Source organism: Rhinatrema bivittatum, chromosome 1 (genome assembly GCF_901001135.1).
Source record: "Rhinatrema bivittatum chromosome 1, aRhiBiv1.1, whole genome shotgun sequence".
Classification (NCBI taxonomy): Eukaryota; Metazoa; Chordata; class Amphibia; order Gymnophiona; family Rhinatrematidae; genus Rhinatrema; species Rhinatrema bivittatum.
In genome coordinates, this window is record NC_042615.1 from 333,471,961 (window position 1) to 333,490,625 (window position 18,665).

General features: G+C 41.8%; 1 protein-coding gene across 5 annotated transcripts in view; it reads right to left on the reverse strand.

Annotated features, from left to right (window-relative positions):
- USO1 (USO1 vesicle transport factor) overlaps positions 1–18,665 on the reverse strand; it is a 232,084-nt gene that overhangs the window by 34,012 nt on the left and 179,407 nt on the right. For all 5 annotated transcript variants that reach the window (XM_029598247.1, XM_029598222.1, XM_029598211.1 and 2 more), the window contains 2 exons: positions 15,562–15,700; positions 10,527–10,690 (listed from right to left, as the gene is read on the reverse strand). In XM_029598247.1, the coding sequence (XP_029454107.1) occupies positions 10,527–10,690; positions 15,562–15,700 (303 nt within the window). The remainder of the gene's footprint in view (positions 1–10,526; positions 10,691–15,561; positions 15,701–18,665) is intronic.

Here is an 18,665-nt window from a genome sequence, read left to right on the forward strand (position 1 = left end):
TACTACCCCAAATCAAATAAGCCTGATACTTCACTTTCAATGCACATCCAGCATAGCTCTCTGTTTCAACGGCAGAGAGAATGAAGAAAAGATGATTTATATCAGCATCAACCAACAAGGAATGAATTACATAGTCTGGGTAAACAAATAAGCATGGGTGTAGCTTGCTTGTTACGGTAGCTACTACCCCGAATCAATTAAGCATGATACTTGACTTGGAATAAGTATCCAGCGCAGCTCACTGCTTCAGCAACAGAGGGAATTAAGTAAAGAGGATTTTTATTCAGACAACCAACAATGGCTGAATTGCACATGCAGGGTAAACAAACGGGAGTAGCTTGCTTATTACGGCGGTTACTACCCCAAACCAATTAGCTAGATACTTCACTTAGATGCAGCTCCAGCACTGCTGTCTGCATCGATGGTGGGGGTGGAAGGGAATTGGAACCCAAAAGTTACCAATAAGGGCCCTGACCTCAGCGGTCAGAGTAACAGATTATGAAAACAAATAGGTGTGAAAGCTTGCTGGGCAGACTGGATGGGCCGTTTGGTCTTCTTCTGCCGTCACTTCTATGTTTCTAAGTTTCTATGATTTATCCTATCTATAGAAAACATTGTTTACAGTAAGAAAGCTTGTTTTCCATCAATTAGCAGAGCTGCATTAGTCATAATGTGTGGGGAGTCCTAGGGCTACAACCCAGCATATCAGCAACCCAGACTCCACCATGAAGAGCAGACTACTTAGAAACTATGTCTCGCAAGACTGCCTGGCCCAGTGTACTGTCTGCAGCCACCAAGGCGTCCAGACAATATTAGGAAGTGAAAGTGTAAATAGATGACCAGTGACCACTTTACATATCCTCTATGGGCACCTCTCTGAAATGTGCAATGGAGGAGGTTGTTGCTCGCTCATGGTGGAATCTGACTGGATTTGTAAGATGAAGTCCAGCTGTGTTTTAAGTGCTTATTGCAACTGGTTATCTAATTTGATTACAATCGTTGGATCCTACGAGACAAATAATTGAGTCTCTTTCCTGTGGACTTGTGTTCTGCAATTCTAGTAGGCTCTGTTGGAGTCTAATATATGCAATAACTTCTTGCCATCATGTGCATGAGGCTTTGTGTAGAATGCTGGAAGAATGATTGATTGGTTCAAGTGAAAAGTGGAAACCATTTTTGGTAGACATTTTGGATGTGTTCGTAAATCCACAGCTCTAGTGCTAAACTTTCAAAAGACAAACTTTGATAAAATGAGAAAAACAGAAAAAAACTGAAAGGAGCAGCTACAAAGGTAAAAAGTGTGCAAGAGGTGTGGGCATTGTTAAAAAAAAATACCATCCTAGAAGCTCAGTCCAGATGTATTCCACACATTAAAAAAGGTGGAAGGAAGGCAAAATCATTACTGGCATGGTTAAAAGGTGAGGTGAAAGAGGCTATTTTAGCCAAAAGATCTTCATTCAAAAATTGGAAGAAGGAACCAACAGAAGAAAATAGGATAAAGCATAAGCGTTGGCAAGTTAAATTTAAGACATTGATAAGACAGGCTAAGAGAGAATTTGAAAAGAATTTGGCCGTAGAGGCAAAAACTAACAGTAAAAACTTTTTAAATACATCCAAAGCAGAAAGCCTGCGAGGGAGTCAGTTGGACAGTTAGATGATCGAGGGGTTAAAGGGGCACTTAGAGAAGATAAGGCCATTACGGAAAGATTAAACGATTTCTTTGCTTCAGTGTTTACTGAAGAGGATGTTGGGAAGATACCCATTCCAGAGCAGGATTTCATGGGTAATGATTCATATGAACTGAACCAAATCATGGTGAACCTAGAAGATGTGCTAGGCCTGATTGACAAACTGAAGAACAGTAAATCATCACCTGGACCAGATGGTATACACCCAGGGTTCTGCAAGAACTAAACAATGAAATTTCAGATCTATTGGTTAAAATTTGTAACCTATCATTAAAATCATCCATTGTACCTGAAGACTGGAGGGTGGCTAATGTAACCCCAATATTTAAAAAGGGCTCCAGGGGCGATACGGGAAACTACAGACAAGTTAATCTGACTTCAGTGCCAGGAAAAATAATGGAAAATGTTCTCAAGATCAAAATCATATAGAAAGACATGGTTTAATGGAACAAAGTCAGCATGGCTTTACCCAAGGCAAATCTTGCCTCACAAATCTGTTCACTTTTTTAAGGGGTTAATAAACATGTAGATAAAGTAAACTAGTAGATGTAGTGTATTTGGATTTTCAGAAGGCATTTCATAAAATTCCTCATGAGAGGCTTCTAAGAAAAGTAAAAAGTCGGGAGGAAGTGATGTCATCTGCCTAATTTCTTGAACTGAATTGTTGAGTAGAAGTTGATGCACCTCTTATTTCAGGGGCGATAGATGAGATGGATCAAAAGGTAGTACCGAGGTGTGGGGGAGAACAAACTGATTCAGAAAATTGAGATGGTACCCCTCTTGCACTAACTTCAACACCCACTGATCCTTGGATATTTGATTCCAGTTTGATAAGTAATATTGGATTCTGGAACCTACTGGGGAGGTTTGGCCCCTGAGTGTGTGTGGTTAAAAACTCGATACCGATTTGACTGGCTGCTGCAGTTGTTGTGGCTTCCTTTGACGTCGCTCATGAGGTTGAGCGTGTATTTGATTCACTTGAGATTGTTGTAGACCAGTCTGAAGTGGTGGCAGCCAATAGTGATACAATCTATATGGCTTTCTCGGGTAGTGTGGCTTCTTAAATGAAAAGTAAGGATGTCTTCCCGCAACATGAGGCTCCACAGATGTCGAAAACGACTGAATTGCTATGTTCTGCTCCTTTATTTGGGAAACCGTTTCCCTTAGCTTTTCTCCAAAACATTTGCTACCAAAACAAGGGAGGTCCACTAATTTTTCATGACATCCTCTCTGATGCAGCTGGCCGAGCCATGCCATCTGATGTGCTCCTATAGAGGCTGCAGAAGCTTGCATAGTTGTATCATATGACACTCAGAAGGAATGCAGGTCTGATGGCTTCTTCTAGGTCATATAAAGGAATAGAGGTTATTTGCTCACTTGTGTCTGACTGAATGAATTCTTTGAGGTTCTGGACACATTCATTGATGTATTGCACCATATAAAATTGGTGTTAAGTAATTCTGTCTGTCAGTATGGTGCCTTGAAAAACATTTCTTCCAACTTCATCCAGAATCCGGTGTCTTTTTTCCTGGAGGAGTGTTGGAGTGAAGACTAGATTTCTTTGACGTTTTCATTGCAGATTCCATTACTACTAAATTATGTGGTAGTTGTACGATGCCCGGAACTCAGTGATTTTTTTCATTCAGAATTCTAGATCCAATGTTCAGGCCACTGCGGACCCAGAATAAGGAGTGTCTCACATCTTCATGAACACCGTATCCAATACTGCATGAGCTGGTAATGCAGACAGCTCTGCAGGTATATCTAATATTTATAGTAAGTAAGTGACTTCTATTCTGGGGTCTAGCTCCTTCCGAACCTCTACCTTAAGCGTTACTCCCATCTTTTCCACAAACTCTTGGGGTCATCTGGTGGAGAAGTATAGTCAGGCAGGCCAGGAAATGGGTTTGCAAGGATATCCTTCGAGCTGCCTGGGGAATCCCCTGGGGAGCGATGACTGGACCAAGAGGAACGTGGCAATCCAGGAGGGCTGTGAGGACCTGAGGGTCCTAGTGGTAAAAGAATTTGTTTTTTGATCTGAGCAGAAAGAGGAAGGGAATGGAGAAACACCTGAAATCTCTTTTTGTGGAGAGGTCGGGATGACTGGATAGGCTGGTGGGAATGAAGGCAGTTCCTCATGAAAAAGTAAGGAGGAGAAAAAATTCCACATTATATCTATCTGCTCCAAGGCTTGTTGGGATCTTTATCCTTGTATCAGCGGGGAAGCATCTTCTTCCAAAAGAAGAATAAGTTCACGTTCCAAAGTTGGTGGTTGGCATGGCAGTAATGGAAGGATGGTACATATAGATTGTGAAGCCTGAAGGCACAGGCCTTGGGTTAGTAGTCATGAAATCAAAAAGCACTTATGGCAGAAGGAGGGAGATGTAGCCCGGGTTCCGCCTATGAAGAGGCAGAAGCTGTACATTTCTGGGTTGGCAATGCTGCCCATAAAATCACATATGCTTGACATTCATCTGGGTGAACTGGAGCACTGGGAATTAGTAATCAACTCTTCTTGAAACCTTGGATGCAGAAAAGCGGAGAGATAACGGAAAGAGGTCCAGTTCATTGTCCGAGGTAGTTGGGATGGTTTGTTGTGTTTGATCTGGATTAGGAATATTAGTCTTCTTATGAGACTTGTGCTTTGACACTGCATGCACTGACATTGATTGCTTGTGCATCAAAAATTTCTCTATTGGTCCCTTCAGGACACAGTGAATCGAGGTTTCCAATGTCTTGTGTGTCGAGGGCTTGTGCACCAATCATACTGATGCTCCATAAACACACTGTGTCAAATGGTCTGATGTGCTGAGCTTCAGTGTGTTGAGTGTCAACTACTTTGATGCACTGTGCAGGGAACCAGTACCAGAAAATTTACTCTTGCTGCTATGAGAGGAGGAAGAATGGTGGCTCTTGGAAGTCAACACCTCCTGCAGCTCATATCTTAGGGTCTCCATCTTAGCCACTCTGGAACATTGAACGCTCTAGGAGACATTCTTCCACATGCATGGTAGTTGGGTTGGTCATGATCTGGGCCTAGGCAGAATTAACATTGGTTATGACCGTCTGTGATTGACATGATCTATCTGCACGCATAGGCCTTAAAGCCATTGGTGGTCTTTTTAAAAGCCATGAGGAAAAAATGTTTGAAAAAGTTGTTCCTTCTCAGGATTTTTTTGAAAGAAGATCAGTAGCACTGAAAAGTGCTGTTTGTGGGTCGCGCAAAGTATGTCTATGGAGAAAAAATCTTCCAGAGAGGCAAAATAACTAATTGCAAGGACAAAAACAGACTGAGGAGACTTTGGGGCAACACCTGCATGGGAACTCCCATACATACTCAGAGTTCAAAGCTCTACTAGCTTGGAGGGACAGTGCGGCTGGATGACATCACCCATAGATCATGACTAATTCAGCCCTGCTTATCGATGGAAAAACACCATCAACCACTACTGGAAAAGCTTCCCCCCTTCACTGGTGAATACAGATATTAAAACCTTATATAATGGGCAAACATCATGCAGTGTTTTTATGCTGCATACAAATGACATTTCATTTGAAAAGATTTTAATTGGATTGAGTAGAACTGTCTTGAATTGTATGAAACTATCAGAGCAAACTAACTAAATCATAGCAAATCACAATGATCAGATGGTATTCACTCCAGAGATCTTAAGGAAGTCAAACATGAAATTGCAGACCTGCTACTGGTTAACTGTAATCTATTATAAAAATATGCCACTGAACCTGAGGACTGGAGGGCAGCCAATGTAAAGGGTTCCAGGGTGATCCAGGCAACTACAGACCAGCAAGTCTGACACTGGTGCTGATTAAAATGTGGAAGCTATTATTAAGAACAGAATAACTGGGTATATGGTTAAACTTGGCTTAATCTTGAAGAATCAGCAAAGATTTAGCATACAGAAGTCTTGCTTTACTAATCTATTAGAATTCTATAGAGGTATACATAAACATATAGATCAGGGACAGCCGACCAATATAGTGTATCTGGCATTTCAGCAGACATTTCATAATGTCCCTCATGTTAGACTCTTCAGGAAATTAAAGAGTCATGGGATAGGAGGCAATGTCCTATTGTGGATTGTTAACTGGTTAAAAGATAAGAAAAAGAGTAGGATTAAATCATCAATGTTCACAATAGAGATGTAAAAAGCAAAATGCTCCAGGAATCTGCACTGCGACCAGTGTTTTCTAACTTAATCATTACTATAAGTGAGGTGATCAAATCTGCAGATGATACAAAATTATTCAAAAATAGTTAAAACATTACCAGACTGGGAGTCTTACAAGACTATGAAATGTACATCTGAATGGCAGATTAATTTTAATATGAACAAGTGCAAAGGGATGTCTATATGGAAAAATAATCTCAATTGTATGTACACAATGCTGGGTTTCACAATGAGGCCATTTTCAAACTCCCCATGGTGCTTGAAAATCCCTTGTTCAACAGGGACACTGAATACACACAGGTACCCATGGAGGTACAACTTCCCATAGGGAAGTATGTGTAGAGAATTAAAAAGGAAACTTCACACATATTTTGCTGGGATGCAGAGCTGTCCTTTGGAGGGAAGGTGGGGTGGGGTTGAATTAGGGGAATTGCCACAAAATTCTGCCCCGATATCACTTTCTCTTTTGCAGGAAGGCCAGAGTTGTGATGGTCCTCGTAGTAATGGAATAGGTTGAGGAGGAGATGGCATTCCTCTTCTGGAGAACTCTATCCCCTGCTCATTACCCTCTGGAGGGGGACACAACCCTTCCAGAGGGCAATGAGCCCTTCCAGGATAGCCCCAGCACAGCCCCTTGTCCCCAGAGGGAAAAGTATACATGCTGTAGACAGTGTGCATAGAAGACTTTCCCACAGCGAGGGCCAATTTTGAAAAGGGCATTCGCTGCAAGTTATCCGTTTACCCATGGAGAATCCAAAAATTGCCCTCTGATAGTCTGCACTCAGGAAAAGGATGTTGGTGTCATTGTGGATAATATTAAATCCTCAGTTGTGTATGAAGCAGTGGCCAAAAAAGTAAATAGAATGTTAGGAATTATTCAGAAAGGAATAAAGAATAAAACTGAGAACCATGTAATGTCTCTGTATAAATCCATGGTGCAGCCAAACCTTGAGAATTGTGTACAGTTCTGGTCACCTCACTTCAAAAAAAGTACAGAGAAAGGCAACAAAAAATAATTAAGAAGATGGAACGGCTCCCCTGTGATCAGAGGCTACACACATTCCCTGTACGTAACCAGATCAGCAGGGATTTTGGTGCATCCGTATCTGGACGACTGGCTTATGAGGGCGAAGTCAGAGGCTCTTTGTCGCCAGTCACTTCTCGCCGTGCTCCAGTCTTTAGGTTGGGTAGCGAATGTAGCGAAGAGTCGCCTGTTACCGACACAGTCCCCAGAGTATCTGAGGGTTCGGTTCGACACTCTAGTCAGCAAGGTGTATCTCTCAGAGGAGCATGTTCTAAAGATGCGGGGGCAGATTCGGCAGTTGTTGCAGTTACAGGTTTCCAAATTATGGGATTTTTTGCAAGTTCTGGGCTCTATGGCCTCTACACTGAAATTAGTGCCTTGGGCTTTTGCTAACAGGAGACCGCCGCAGAGAGTGCTTTTAGCTTGGTGGAACCCGGTCTTGGAGGAGTTTCAGCTTCAATTACCACTCAAGGGCATTGCATGGGAGAGGCTTTCCTGGTGGCTTCTAACTTCCAATCTAAGTCTGGGGTGTGGATCTTGAAGTTCCAGATTGGGCGGTCATTACTACTGATGCCAGTATCTCTGGTTGGGGAGCAATGTGTCAGCACCAGTCAGCTCAGGCTGTCTGGTTCGAGAAAGAGTCTGTGTGGTCTATCAATCAACTAAAGACCAGAGCGGTCCGCTTAGCCTTACAGGAATTTCTACCATTAGTGAGAGGTCGGTCGATGAGGGTTCTCTCAGACAATGCGACAATGGTGGCTTATATCAATTGTCAGGGCGGAAACAAGAGTCAAGCAGTAGCCCGGGAGACATAAGATTTAATTCTTTGGGCAGAGCAGCACCTTGAGCAAATAGTGGCATCCCACATAGCCGGGGTCAAAAATGTTCAAGCAGATTACCTGAGTCGGACAGTGTTGGACCTGGGCGAATGGGAGTTGTCAGAGTCCGCGATGTAGCTGATTTGTGAGCGGTAGGGCTACCCCCATGTGGACTTAATGGTGACTCGTCTGAATGCAAACGCCTTTCGATTTTTCAGTTGGAGGCGAGAGCATGGGGCTGAGGGCATTGATGCTCTGGTACTATCTTGGCCGCGGGGGGGGGAGGTCTATATTACATCTTTCCTCCCTGGCCACTCGAGGGCAAGGTATTGCATTGCATAGAAAAGCATCAGGGAGAAGTGGTCTTGGTAGCACTGGAATGGCCACGGCGTCTGTGGTTAGCAGATCTTATCAACTTGGCTGTGGACGGGCCGATTTGTTTTGGTCATCTGGAGGGTATTCTGCGTCAGGGCCCCATATTTTCAGACCAGGCTGCTCACTTTTGTCTAGCGGCATGGCTTTTGGGAGGCGGCATTTGAGACATAGGGTTTATCCAGAGGCGGTCATTACTAGGTTGTTGCAAGCCAGGAGAAAGTCTATTAATATTTCCTATGTAAGGGTATGGAAGGTTTTTGACTGCTGGCGCTTCGCTAAAGGAGTTCACCCTCTCAGGCCGCCAGTCTCTGACATTTTGTCCTTTCTGCAAGAAGGTTTCGCCAAATGCTGGTCTCTCAGCTCACTTAAAGTTTAAGTGGCAGCTCTAGGTTGTCTTTGTGGCAAGATAGATTTGTCCTCTATTTCTGCACATGCGGACGTTATTCAGCTCCTTAAGGGAACAAAGAATTTGCGTCCTCCGCTTCGGCAAGTTTGTCCATACTGGAATCTAAATCTTGTCCTCAGGGGTTTATGTGAGGCTCCTTTTGAATCACTCCGGAGAGCGATGCTGAAGGATTTGACTCTTAAGGTTGTTTTTCTGGTGGCAATATATTCAGCTAGAAGGATTTCTGAGTTGCAGTTTCTGTCGTGTCGTGACTCATTTCTTCAAATTTCGAATTCGGGGGTCTTGTTGAGGACAGCACCTTCCTTTTTGCCAAAAGTGGTTTTGGAGTTTCATATCAGTCAGACAGCGGAGCTTCAGCCTTTCCTACAATGGATGCGTATGCTCCTAATGTGAGGGAGCTCAAGTTGTTAGATGTAAGAGCTTTGTTGAGGTATCTTAAGGTAATGAATGACTTCAGAAGGTCAGATCACCTTTTTGTTCTGTGGAGCAGTCCAAAAAGGGGCTTTCAGGCTTCTAAAGCTACTATTGCTCGTTGGCTTAAGGAGGCTATTGGTTCCACTTACATTATTTGTGGTCGTCCGGTTCCGGAGGGATTGCATGCTCATTCTACGCGTTCTCAAGTGGCCTCGTGGGTGGAGGCTCAGCTTGTTTCTCCACAGGAGATTTGCAGAGCAGCGACTTGGAAGTCGCTACATACTTTTACAAGATACTATCGTCTGGATGTGGGAGGTACAGGTTCCCCATCTTTTGGCACAAGTTTTCTGTGAGCGGTAGTCTCCAGGTCTGACCCTGAGTAGGTAGCTTTGGTTCATCCCAGGAGTCTGGACTGATCTGGGTACGTACAGGGAAAGGAAAATTGGTTCTTACCTACTAATTTTTATTCCTGTAGTACCACAGATCAGTCCAGAACCCGCCCATTCTGTAGAGAGGGAGAGTTGTCCGCTCATTCTGTTTTTATAGCAGAGAATATTTTCATATTTTGTAAGTTTTGAAAGTCTGGATGTTTTTGAAATTTGTTGTGATTGGCTTGGGTATAGATAATATTGAGGAACTGCAGGGAGCACTTGTGGTTAAGTGGCAGTGTCAGTAAAACTTTCTCTGTCTCCATCTGCTGGAGGGGAGGCAAAACCCAGGAGTCTGGACTGCTCTGTGGTACTAACTACAGGAATGAAAATTAGCAGGTAAGAACCAATTTTCCTTTAAGGCTTTTTCAGCTTGGTGAACAGATGGCAGAGAAGATAAAGAGAAAGGTTTACAAAATCATTAGTGAGGTGGAATAACGTAATAGGGAACAGTTATTTACTCTTTCAAATAGCTTATGGACTATATGAAACTAACAGGTAGCAGATTTGAAAGAAATATACTCTAAAATAAAAAATTTTAATGAAGGAGAAGGAGGAGGAAAAGAATTAAATTTGTTTTTGACCATGTTTAAGAATAAGAAGGGCCATACTGAGATAGAGCAGTGGGCCATTGAGCACAGCATCCTGTCTCCAACAGTGGCCAATCCAGATTACTTGGCAATACCCAGATCATCATACTGGGGAGATCCATTCCTGGTTGCTCACTCCTCCAAGAAAGAGGTAGTGATCTCCAGGTCTATCTGGCTAATAACTCTTAATGAGCCTGTCCTCCAGAAGCTAGTCCAAACCTTTTTTTAAAATCCAGCTAATACTACTAACCTTGACCACATCCTCTGGCAAAAAAATTTATATTTTTCTACCAATTGTGAGAAATATGGAAATTAAAGATTTGCTAAGACTATTTAGTCATGGGAGAAACCACTGTACCCACTCTATTTTGAGCAAGCAAGCACTACTGCTGCTCATGCAATGGCTCCTGAAAGTTTATTTGATTGCTTTTCACTGATGCCAAGAACATGGCTTTCTGGATTTATATACCAAAGATGACAGGACTGAAATAGAAAAATAAATAATAAAAGGAATACAAATAGTAAAATTAAAATCATTTAACAACATTTTCCTTTGTATTTTGAATGATAGAATATGAAAATGTGGCCCTTACCAGGTTTGCAATCAAACACTCCTTTTCTGCAAGTTGTCCTTGTAATGTATCCTGCTGTTTTCTCAATTCTTCCATCTCTTCTCGCAGCCTCATCATTTCCTCAGACTGAATTCCATTCATCTGCATTCCTTCACCGTGGGAACTGTGAAGTTGGTTGTCTTTTCCTGGCAAGGAGAATTTGTTTCCACACACTAACTAAAATCTTCACAATCCACCCATCGGCTACACTAAAGGAAGATGAAAATAACTGATCTGATAATTTCCTCTCTTTTAATATAGTCAGACCAGGCTAGACCAGTGGGTTGTAGGTGCCAACCAGCAGAGGGAGATAGACAAAAGTATATTATAGGCTTGCTGATGTCACTCCTCATATACCTCCATGCTGATACCAGTCTGCCAGTATTCTATAACAAGCTAACTATGGATAAGATCAATACCATCAACTATCAAATATATTATTAGTTCAAGTGATCTTGATTTTTTTTTTTATCAGTGGATTTCCAGAAGAACAAGGAAGCAGAAACTAAGGAAGAACTCCCAACAGTAATCCATAAATAACTCACCTGCAGCAAAGTATATATAGTCATTCTGGTCTTCAACTCTTCTTACCTACTTGCAAGTAAATTCCCCTGCAAGATACAGAATGCATAAGCACCCCAAAGACACCAGCAGCATAGAGAAGGCCTTGGCCTGGTCCAACTGTTTTAAAGGAAAGAAAATTATCAGGTAAGAATTAATTTTCACATTCATCAACCAGTCAGACTAAGCTAGATTAATGGAATGGACCCAAGCTACTCCCTCATAGGGTAGGATGTAGCCCCAGCCCTACAACACTGCCAAAGGAGGCCTCCTCTCGAGCTCTGACATCCAGGTGGAAATGATTAGAAAAGATATGCAAAAATGTCATCACTTTACAAATCACAAAAGGAGAAAGCAAACGCAATTCTGCCCAAAAAAATGGCTTATCACCTTGTGGAATGAGCCTGTATCTGCTTTGGCAAGGGAGTGCCGGAATCCACATAAGCTGTTGTAATTAACTCCTTAATCCAATGTGCCACTGTAGCCTGAGAAGGCAACCTCACCTTCTCACATTACAAAACAAAGATGATCAGAGCACCTAAAAAAACACTAGTGTCCATATACCTTAAAGGATGTCTCCTCACATCCAAAGGGCAAAAGAGTGAGTAGTCTTCAGAATCTGCCTGTTAAAAGAAGATAAGACAACTGACTTTTTAAAAATCTGATATAATCTTCAGCAGAAAGGAGGGAACTGTCCAAATCTTGTCTCTTTCCTTTGTAATCAATAAGAGGACTCCCTACAAGAAAGCATTTGCAACTCAGACACTCTCAGAGCCAATGAACTAGTCGGAAATCAGTTGGACTCAGAGCCAACAAGCTAGGAAGATCATCTTCAGCGTGAGCAGCCTAAAGAAATAGCCTTAAGAGAAGCAAACTGGTCCCGCCAAGAAAGACAGAATCAATGGAACTGGAATATGGAACAGGGGCTAATATGCTTCACATCCCTCATGAACCTAGAAACATCTGAATGAAAAGTAATGGTATAGCTTGAATACAACTTCTAAAGCGAGAAAATGAGAGACACTCCTTGTACCTTCAATGTATTAAGAGCCAAACCCTTAGAGAGGCCTTCCTGCAAAAATTCCAAAATCAATGGAATACACATGGCCCCAGGGGCACACTGATGCCAGAGTATCAATTCTCAAAAATATTTTCAAACCAGCACATAAGCTAAGGAAATGGAGAATATTCTAGCTTTCAGTAGCACTGCCACCACAATCTGAAAGTAACCCTTCTTCACTAATCATGCACTCTCAAGGGCAAAACCATAAGATAAAGCCCATCCAGATTCCCATGAAACCTCAGACCATGACAATTAATCCCTTGTAAGGTGGAAGACTTAGAGGGCTGCCACACAGCAGATGCCGAAAATCTGCATATCAAGGCCAGTCTGCAGCCACCAGGATCACCTGTCCTATATGCCCAGCAATCCTCTGAAGTAGTATACCTACCATGAGACAAGGAGGAAACAAAACATACAAAATCCCCTCCTTCGGCCACTCCTGTACTAGGGCATCAATTCCTGACAAATGAGCATCTCTCTTTCAGCTGAAACTTTTGTGCACCTTCACATTCTAGTGGTGCACCATCAGACCCAATTCCAGTACAATAAGACTGAAGGCCCTTCATGAGCGGGACCATTTCCCTGGATCTATGGTACTGCAACTGAGCAAATCTGCCTGAATATCATCTGTGCCTGCTATGGGAGATGCCGATAAGGCTTGCCAATTCCTTTCCACCTGAGGAAGAAGCAAGTCCACCTCCATCGACACTTGAGGACTCTGGGTTCCCCCTTGATAATTTATGTATGCTGCCTCCATGGCATTGTCGTTATCACCCTGACTGTCCCATTACCTGAGGCATGAATAGGAAGAAAACCAGCCAATTGCACTGCCTTCCAGGTGGATGAAGGAACAGCTTGCTTCTTTAGGGGTCCATGGTCCACGAGTAAACAGCTCCTGACAGGGCAGCGCCCCTCCCCCAACCTGATAAGACTGGCATCCAACATCACTACAATCCAGACTGGTGCTGCCAAATCTAATCCCCTGTTCCAAGGGTCTGATGTTTAGTCACTAGTGCAGACTGTGTTTTGTCTACTCTGGCACAGGCAGTCTCATGGATTAATCTTGGGACTGGGGATTCCACCTGAAAAGCAAAGTCCTTTAAATAGGATGCACATGCACTCTATCCATCCCCAATGCCTGGATATAGCCACACAACTTCTGAACGTTTTAGTCTGCTAGATGTATACGACCTATCCACATAGCAAACTGAGCTCCCAGATACTCCAATACCTGAGAATGCTAAAGATTGCTCTTGGAAAAATTGACATTTGGACCACTTGCTGAGAAGTCAAAACACTCTCCTGAAAGGACCTTGCTCTTATTAGTCAATCATCCAGATAAAAGGTCCAACAAAATGCCTTCCTTGCAGTGTGCAGCTACCACCACCACCTTCACAAAGGTTCCTCGGGGCTATGGCTAATCCAACGAGCAGAGCCTGAAACTGAAAGTAGTGACCTAGCAAAGGAAAACCCAGAGCGGATCCTAGGACAGAACTGTTACAAGGAAACACTGGTCTGAAATTTCCATGGGCACCAAAGCCCAGAATAAAAAGGAAGAGTCATTAAGCAGTAGCTGAACCCTAAAAAGCCACTGAAGACTGCTTCACCACCATCAAAATCTGGTGACTATCTTGCAGGAGAAAGAGCAGGAGGTCCCAGCTTCCTCTTTCCCATATTGGCAAAATGGCTGCCATTTCCACAGCAACTACCAACGCACCAACGGAAAAATATGTAACAGTTGTCCTCATCGATGCAGACCTTTCCAGGGGTCTAAACTCACTCTCTGCAGAGAGCTACATAACTCCAGCACGTATTACATAATCGCTCTGGCAGCAGCATTAGATACCTCACAGAATACACATCGCAGCTCACCTGCTGCACTCCACTGGAAGATCAGCTTCCTACCCCACACAAAAACTGTAACCTCAAACTCACTGCTGCTGGTCACCTGGCTTGTGTACTCACTGTCCTGCTGCTTGCCCATTGCTGTCCTCTGTCAACTTTATTAACATGAATATAATCAACTGTGGGAAAGATCTGAAGGCTGGCTGGAGGCAGCAGGGGGGGGGGGGGGAGGAGAGGAGAGAAGGGAAGAGAATGAGAAAGACAGAAGCTAAGGCTACTTGACCTCAGTCCCTCTAGCTCAAGCATGCTCCACTAAGGGAGGGAGGAGAATCCTATTACTTGAGGAGCTGCCTTAGGAATTATTCCTGCTATCCTAGAGGAAAGGGGGAGGAGGGGGGAGAGCTAGAGGCTACAAGACCCTAGGCTCCAGCTCAGGTCCAATATGGCAACTGGAAAAATTCCCCCTGGCCCAGGTGTGCTCCACTGAAGGAGGGAGATGTACCCTGCCACCTCAGGAGCTGCCTTAGGAAGATTCGAGCAGTCCCAGAGAAAAAAAAAAAAAAAAAAAAAAAAAAAAGAGGTAGAGGTTACCAGATTCTAGTTCTACTTCTAATCCAGCAAGCCACTAGGTGGCCTTCCTAGCCCAGGTGTACACCATTGAAGGAGAGAGGACAAATTTCTCACTTCAGGAGCAGCCATAATGAAAATTCCTACTGTCCCAAAGTATGCTCAACCGAGGGAGGGAGAGCTAGTCTGTCACCTCAGGAGCCATGCTATTCATATTCATCTGGCCTAACCAGGCCTCAGTCCATAGCACAGAATGCTTGCCTACCATCTGCTGGAGACAAAAAATATGGCAGGCTGGTATCAGCATGGAGATATATGAGGAGAGACATCAGCAAGCCTGGTGATCTCTGTCTCTATTTGCTGGCTGGCATGCATAACCCACTGGTCTGGTCTGACTGGATAAAGAGGAAGATCAGTTTTCAAAAATCAAAAGGACCTTCTTAAATCATCCAGCAAGGTACTAAAACAAAAAGATTAATTCATAAAGATGAATTTCAATCCTTGAAAATTAATCAAATTAGGTCTGGCTTTCCCAAACCTGTCTGGTGAATTCACAGCCAGTCCGATTTTCAGGATATCTATTTAGTGAATTTTTATGAAATTTTTACTGTTGTATTCTATTAGATTGTTTTTATGTTTATTTTGGTGTTTTTTGGTTTCGGGCGTTTGACTGTCTGTGCTTATGTTATATTTGCATTTTGTGCAAGTATCTTATTTTTACTGTACACTGCACAAAGCTCCTTGGAAAAATGTTCTAAATCAACAAATACAATAAAATGAACATGCATGAGATATCTGTATATAATATATTGGGGATTCAGTATATAAACATTCTCTCATGCCTATTTATTGCTTATCTCCTGATTGGTTATGGGGGTCACAAGATGGGTTTGGAAAGCCCTGAATCAGCAGAAACATCAGACAAGCACCATGCCATGTACTAGCAGTATGCTAAAGACTACCCTTATTTGGTGAACATACCTTGTTTTATTTTCAGGAGATTATATTGGTCCTTGTGTTGTTGAATCTGAGACAACTGCTGTGTCACTGTTGTCTGAAGCTGTTCATTCTGACTTCTTAAACCACTTAATTGTTGCTTCAGGTCATCGAGCTGCAGATCCTGTGAAATATTTTAAGAAACAAAAAAATTATCAGAGCTAAATTCAATTTCCTGTTGTTCATAATGAGCTGGTTCTGGTTTCAAATCAGTCTCCTAGTTCACCTTCTTCATTAGTAATGTTTAATCCCATCTCAGCAATTGCTGTGAATTTTCTACTAAAATAATTTTAAGTACTACTAAATTGGATCCCTTGCCATCTAGATTATTATTAAATCCTAGTTAGATATGGCATCTCCAATAGCAGTTATGATTAATAGTTCCATTACTACAGGGATTTTTCCCTCTCAATTGAAAATGGCCATGGTTTGGCCACTAATAACAAAAAATCATTGGATCCTTCAGAGGTATCCAATTACAGACCAGTACCCAATTTACCTATTCTATTAAAGATAATTGAGAAGATATTATTGAACCAGCTAAGTGACTTCATCTGCAAGACCAACATGCTGCACCCTTGTCAGTCAGGCTTTTGTAAAGCACAAAGAACAGAAACAGCTTTACTTGTGCTATCGACATCAGAGTTAATTCAGTAATTTTTAGACATGAGTGCAGCATGCAACACCTTTAACCATCAGTTGCTTATTGTAGATTGAGTGAGATTGGTCTTGCAGATGTAGCCCCGGCCTGGTTTTTGTCTTGTGTTTCAGAACGTTCTTTCCATGATGACTGGAATAATCAACTTTCCAATTTGGTTAACTTCTATTTGGAGTCTCACAGGGCTCCATCTTATCACCACTGCTGTTTGACATTTTTATTTCCCCACTGGCGACTTTAATACAGGATCTAGGTTTTCATCAATCATTCTACGTGAACAATTTACAAATAACTGCTTTTTTTTTTTTTTTAAACATAAAAGAATCTACTGACACCTTTAATAATTGCTTAGACAGGGTTGCTAACTGGCTTCAAATCATAATTTTCAGGTAAACCCTTCTAAATCTGAAGCAGTCTCGTTTACTATTAGATCTGCTGCCCCCGTAATGGCCCCTACATTGTTAGGCATTTCCATCTCTTTAAAGCCCATGGTAACTTCTTTAGGCCTTCAGTTATATTCTGCTCTCACTATGCAAATTTCATTTCAGCCACCGTGCAAAAATAATTTTTCTCAGAGGGACATCAGAAAAATGTATTCATTGTTAGATGAAAAAGATTTTAAATTTTTGGTACATGCATTTATCTCCAAAATAGACTATTGCAATTCTTTACTACTTGATATTTCTTACACACAAAGCGCCTTCAGTTGCTGGAGAACACCACACCAAGTCTGATTTTTTAATCTTCGTAAATGCGATCATCTTTCTCCTGCTTTAAAACAGCTACATTGGTTGCCACTTACCTATAGGATCATATTTAAAGTGTTATGTTTTGTTTTTCGTACTATTTCAGGTGGTTTACCATTTTAACTAAATTTTAAAAAAGCAGGAAAAGCTGTGACATGGTCAGCCTTTGAGAATTATTTCCCGTTGTGGTAGTATTAGCTGAGCTTACAGTAAATATCTTCTGCCTCGAATATGTATCTGTTGTATTGTCCCCTGTGCATCATGCTTTTGTATGCCATTCATTTCATTTATTAAAACTTTATAACCTGCTTGTAAAACATGTTACCCAAGCGGCAGTACAACAATTAAAAATAATCATAATCTTCAAAATATAACATAAAAATAAATCATTAATAAAAAAAATTACAAATAAACAGTATTATATAAACAAAAAAAAAAAGAAGAAATAATTAGCATACTAACATCATTAGAGCTTTATCAGACTAAGACAATTGCCTCTGGAAAGGCAAATTGTCTTGTCATTCTTTACTGAAAAACCAAGTTTTAACTGCTTTCCTGAAGTTTAAGTAGTCAAGAATGGAATGAATATTGAGAGGAAGAGAGCTCCAAAGAGATGGTGCTTGATAACTAAATGTGGTTTCTCTGGTGGATTCCAAACAAATTACTCGTGGTGGAGGGACATGGAATAAGCCTGCTTGTGAAGAATATGTAGAGTTTGTTTGGAATCCACCAGAGAAACCACATTTAGTTATCAAGCACCATCTCTTTGGAGAGGCAATTGTCTTAGTCTGATAAAGCTCTAATGATGTTAGTATGCTAATTATTTCTTCATTTTTTTTTGTTTATATAATACTGGTTATTTGTAATTTTTTTTATTAATGATTTATTTTTATGTTATTTTTGAAGATTATGATTATTTTTAATTGTTGTACTGCCGCTTGGGTAACATGTTTTACAAGCAGGTTATAAAGTTTTAATAAATGAAATGAATGGCCTACAAAAGCATGATGCACAGGGGACAATACAACAGATACATATTCAAGGCAGAAGATATTTACTGTAAGCTCAGCTAATACTACCACAACGGGAAATAATTCTCAAAGGCTGACCATGTCACAGCTTTTCCTGCTTTTTTTTTCTATGCATAACTATCACCGGGTTCTAAAACTAGTGGAAATCTTAAACCCAAATAACCTGGCCATAGCATTATTATTTGTTTTTCTTTATCCTTTTCTCTTGAAGTCTCTGCTACACATCTTCCCCTACCAGTGCCCCTTGCCAGTCCAAGAGCTGGAGGGGCACTTCTGAGACATATGTTCAGCACCACTCATGGGCCATTTCAATAGCAGCAGCTTCTTTCTTCCCTCCCAGAGTCTAACACCACCCCAGGCTCACACGGTCCCACAGCAGGGGAGCCAACATCTAGCCAGAGCTATGTACAGTGTTATGGCCTGAGCCACAGGGCAATCCCAAACCATGCGATTTTTTTTTTTTTTCTTTTTTAAGATTTCTGGAACTCAAACATTCTCTTCAGAGTGCCAACAAATTTGACCTGTGGTTATACTGCAGTAACTCCACAGATGTGAACAGCTAGTGAAGGGGGTTGGAGAAGGGAGGCTTACAAATTAAGAACATAAAAACATAAGAAGTTGCCATACTGGGTCAGACCGAGGGTCCAACATCCT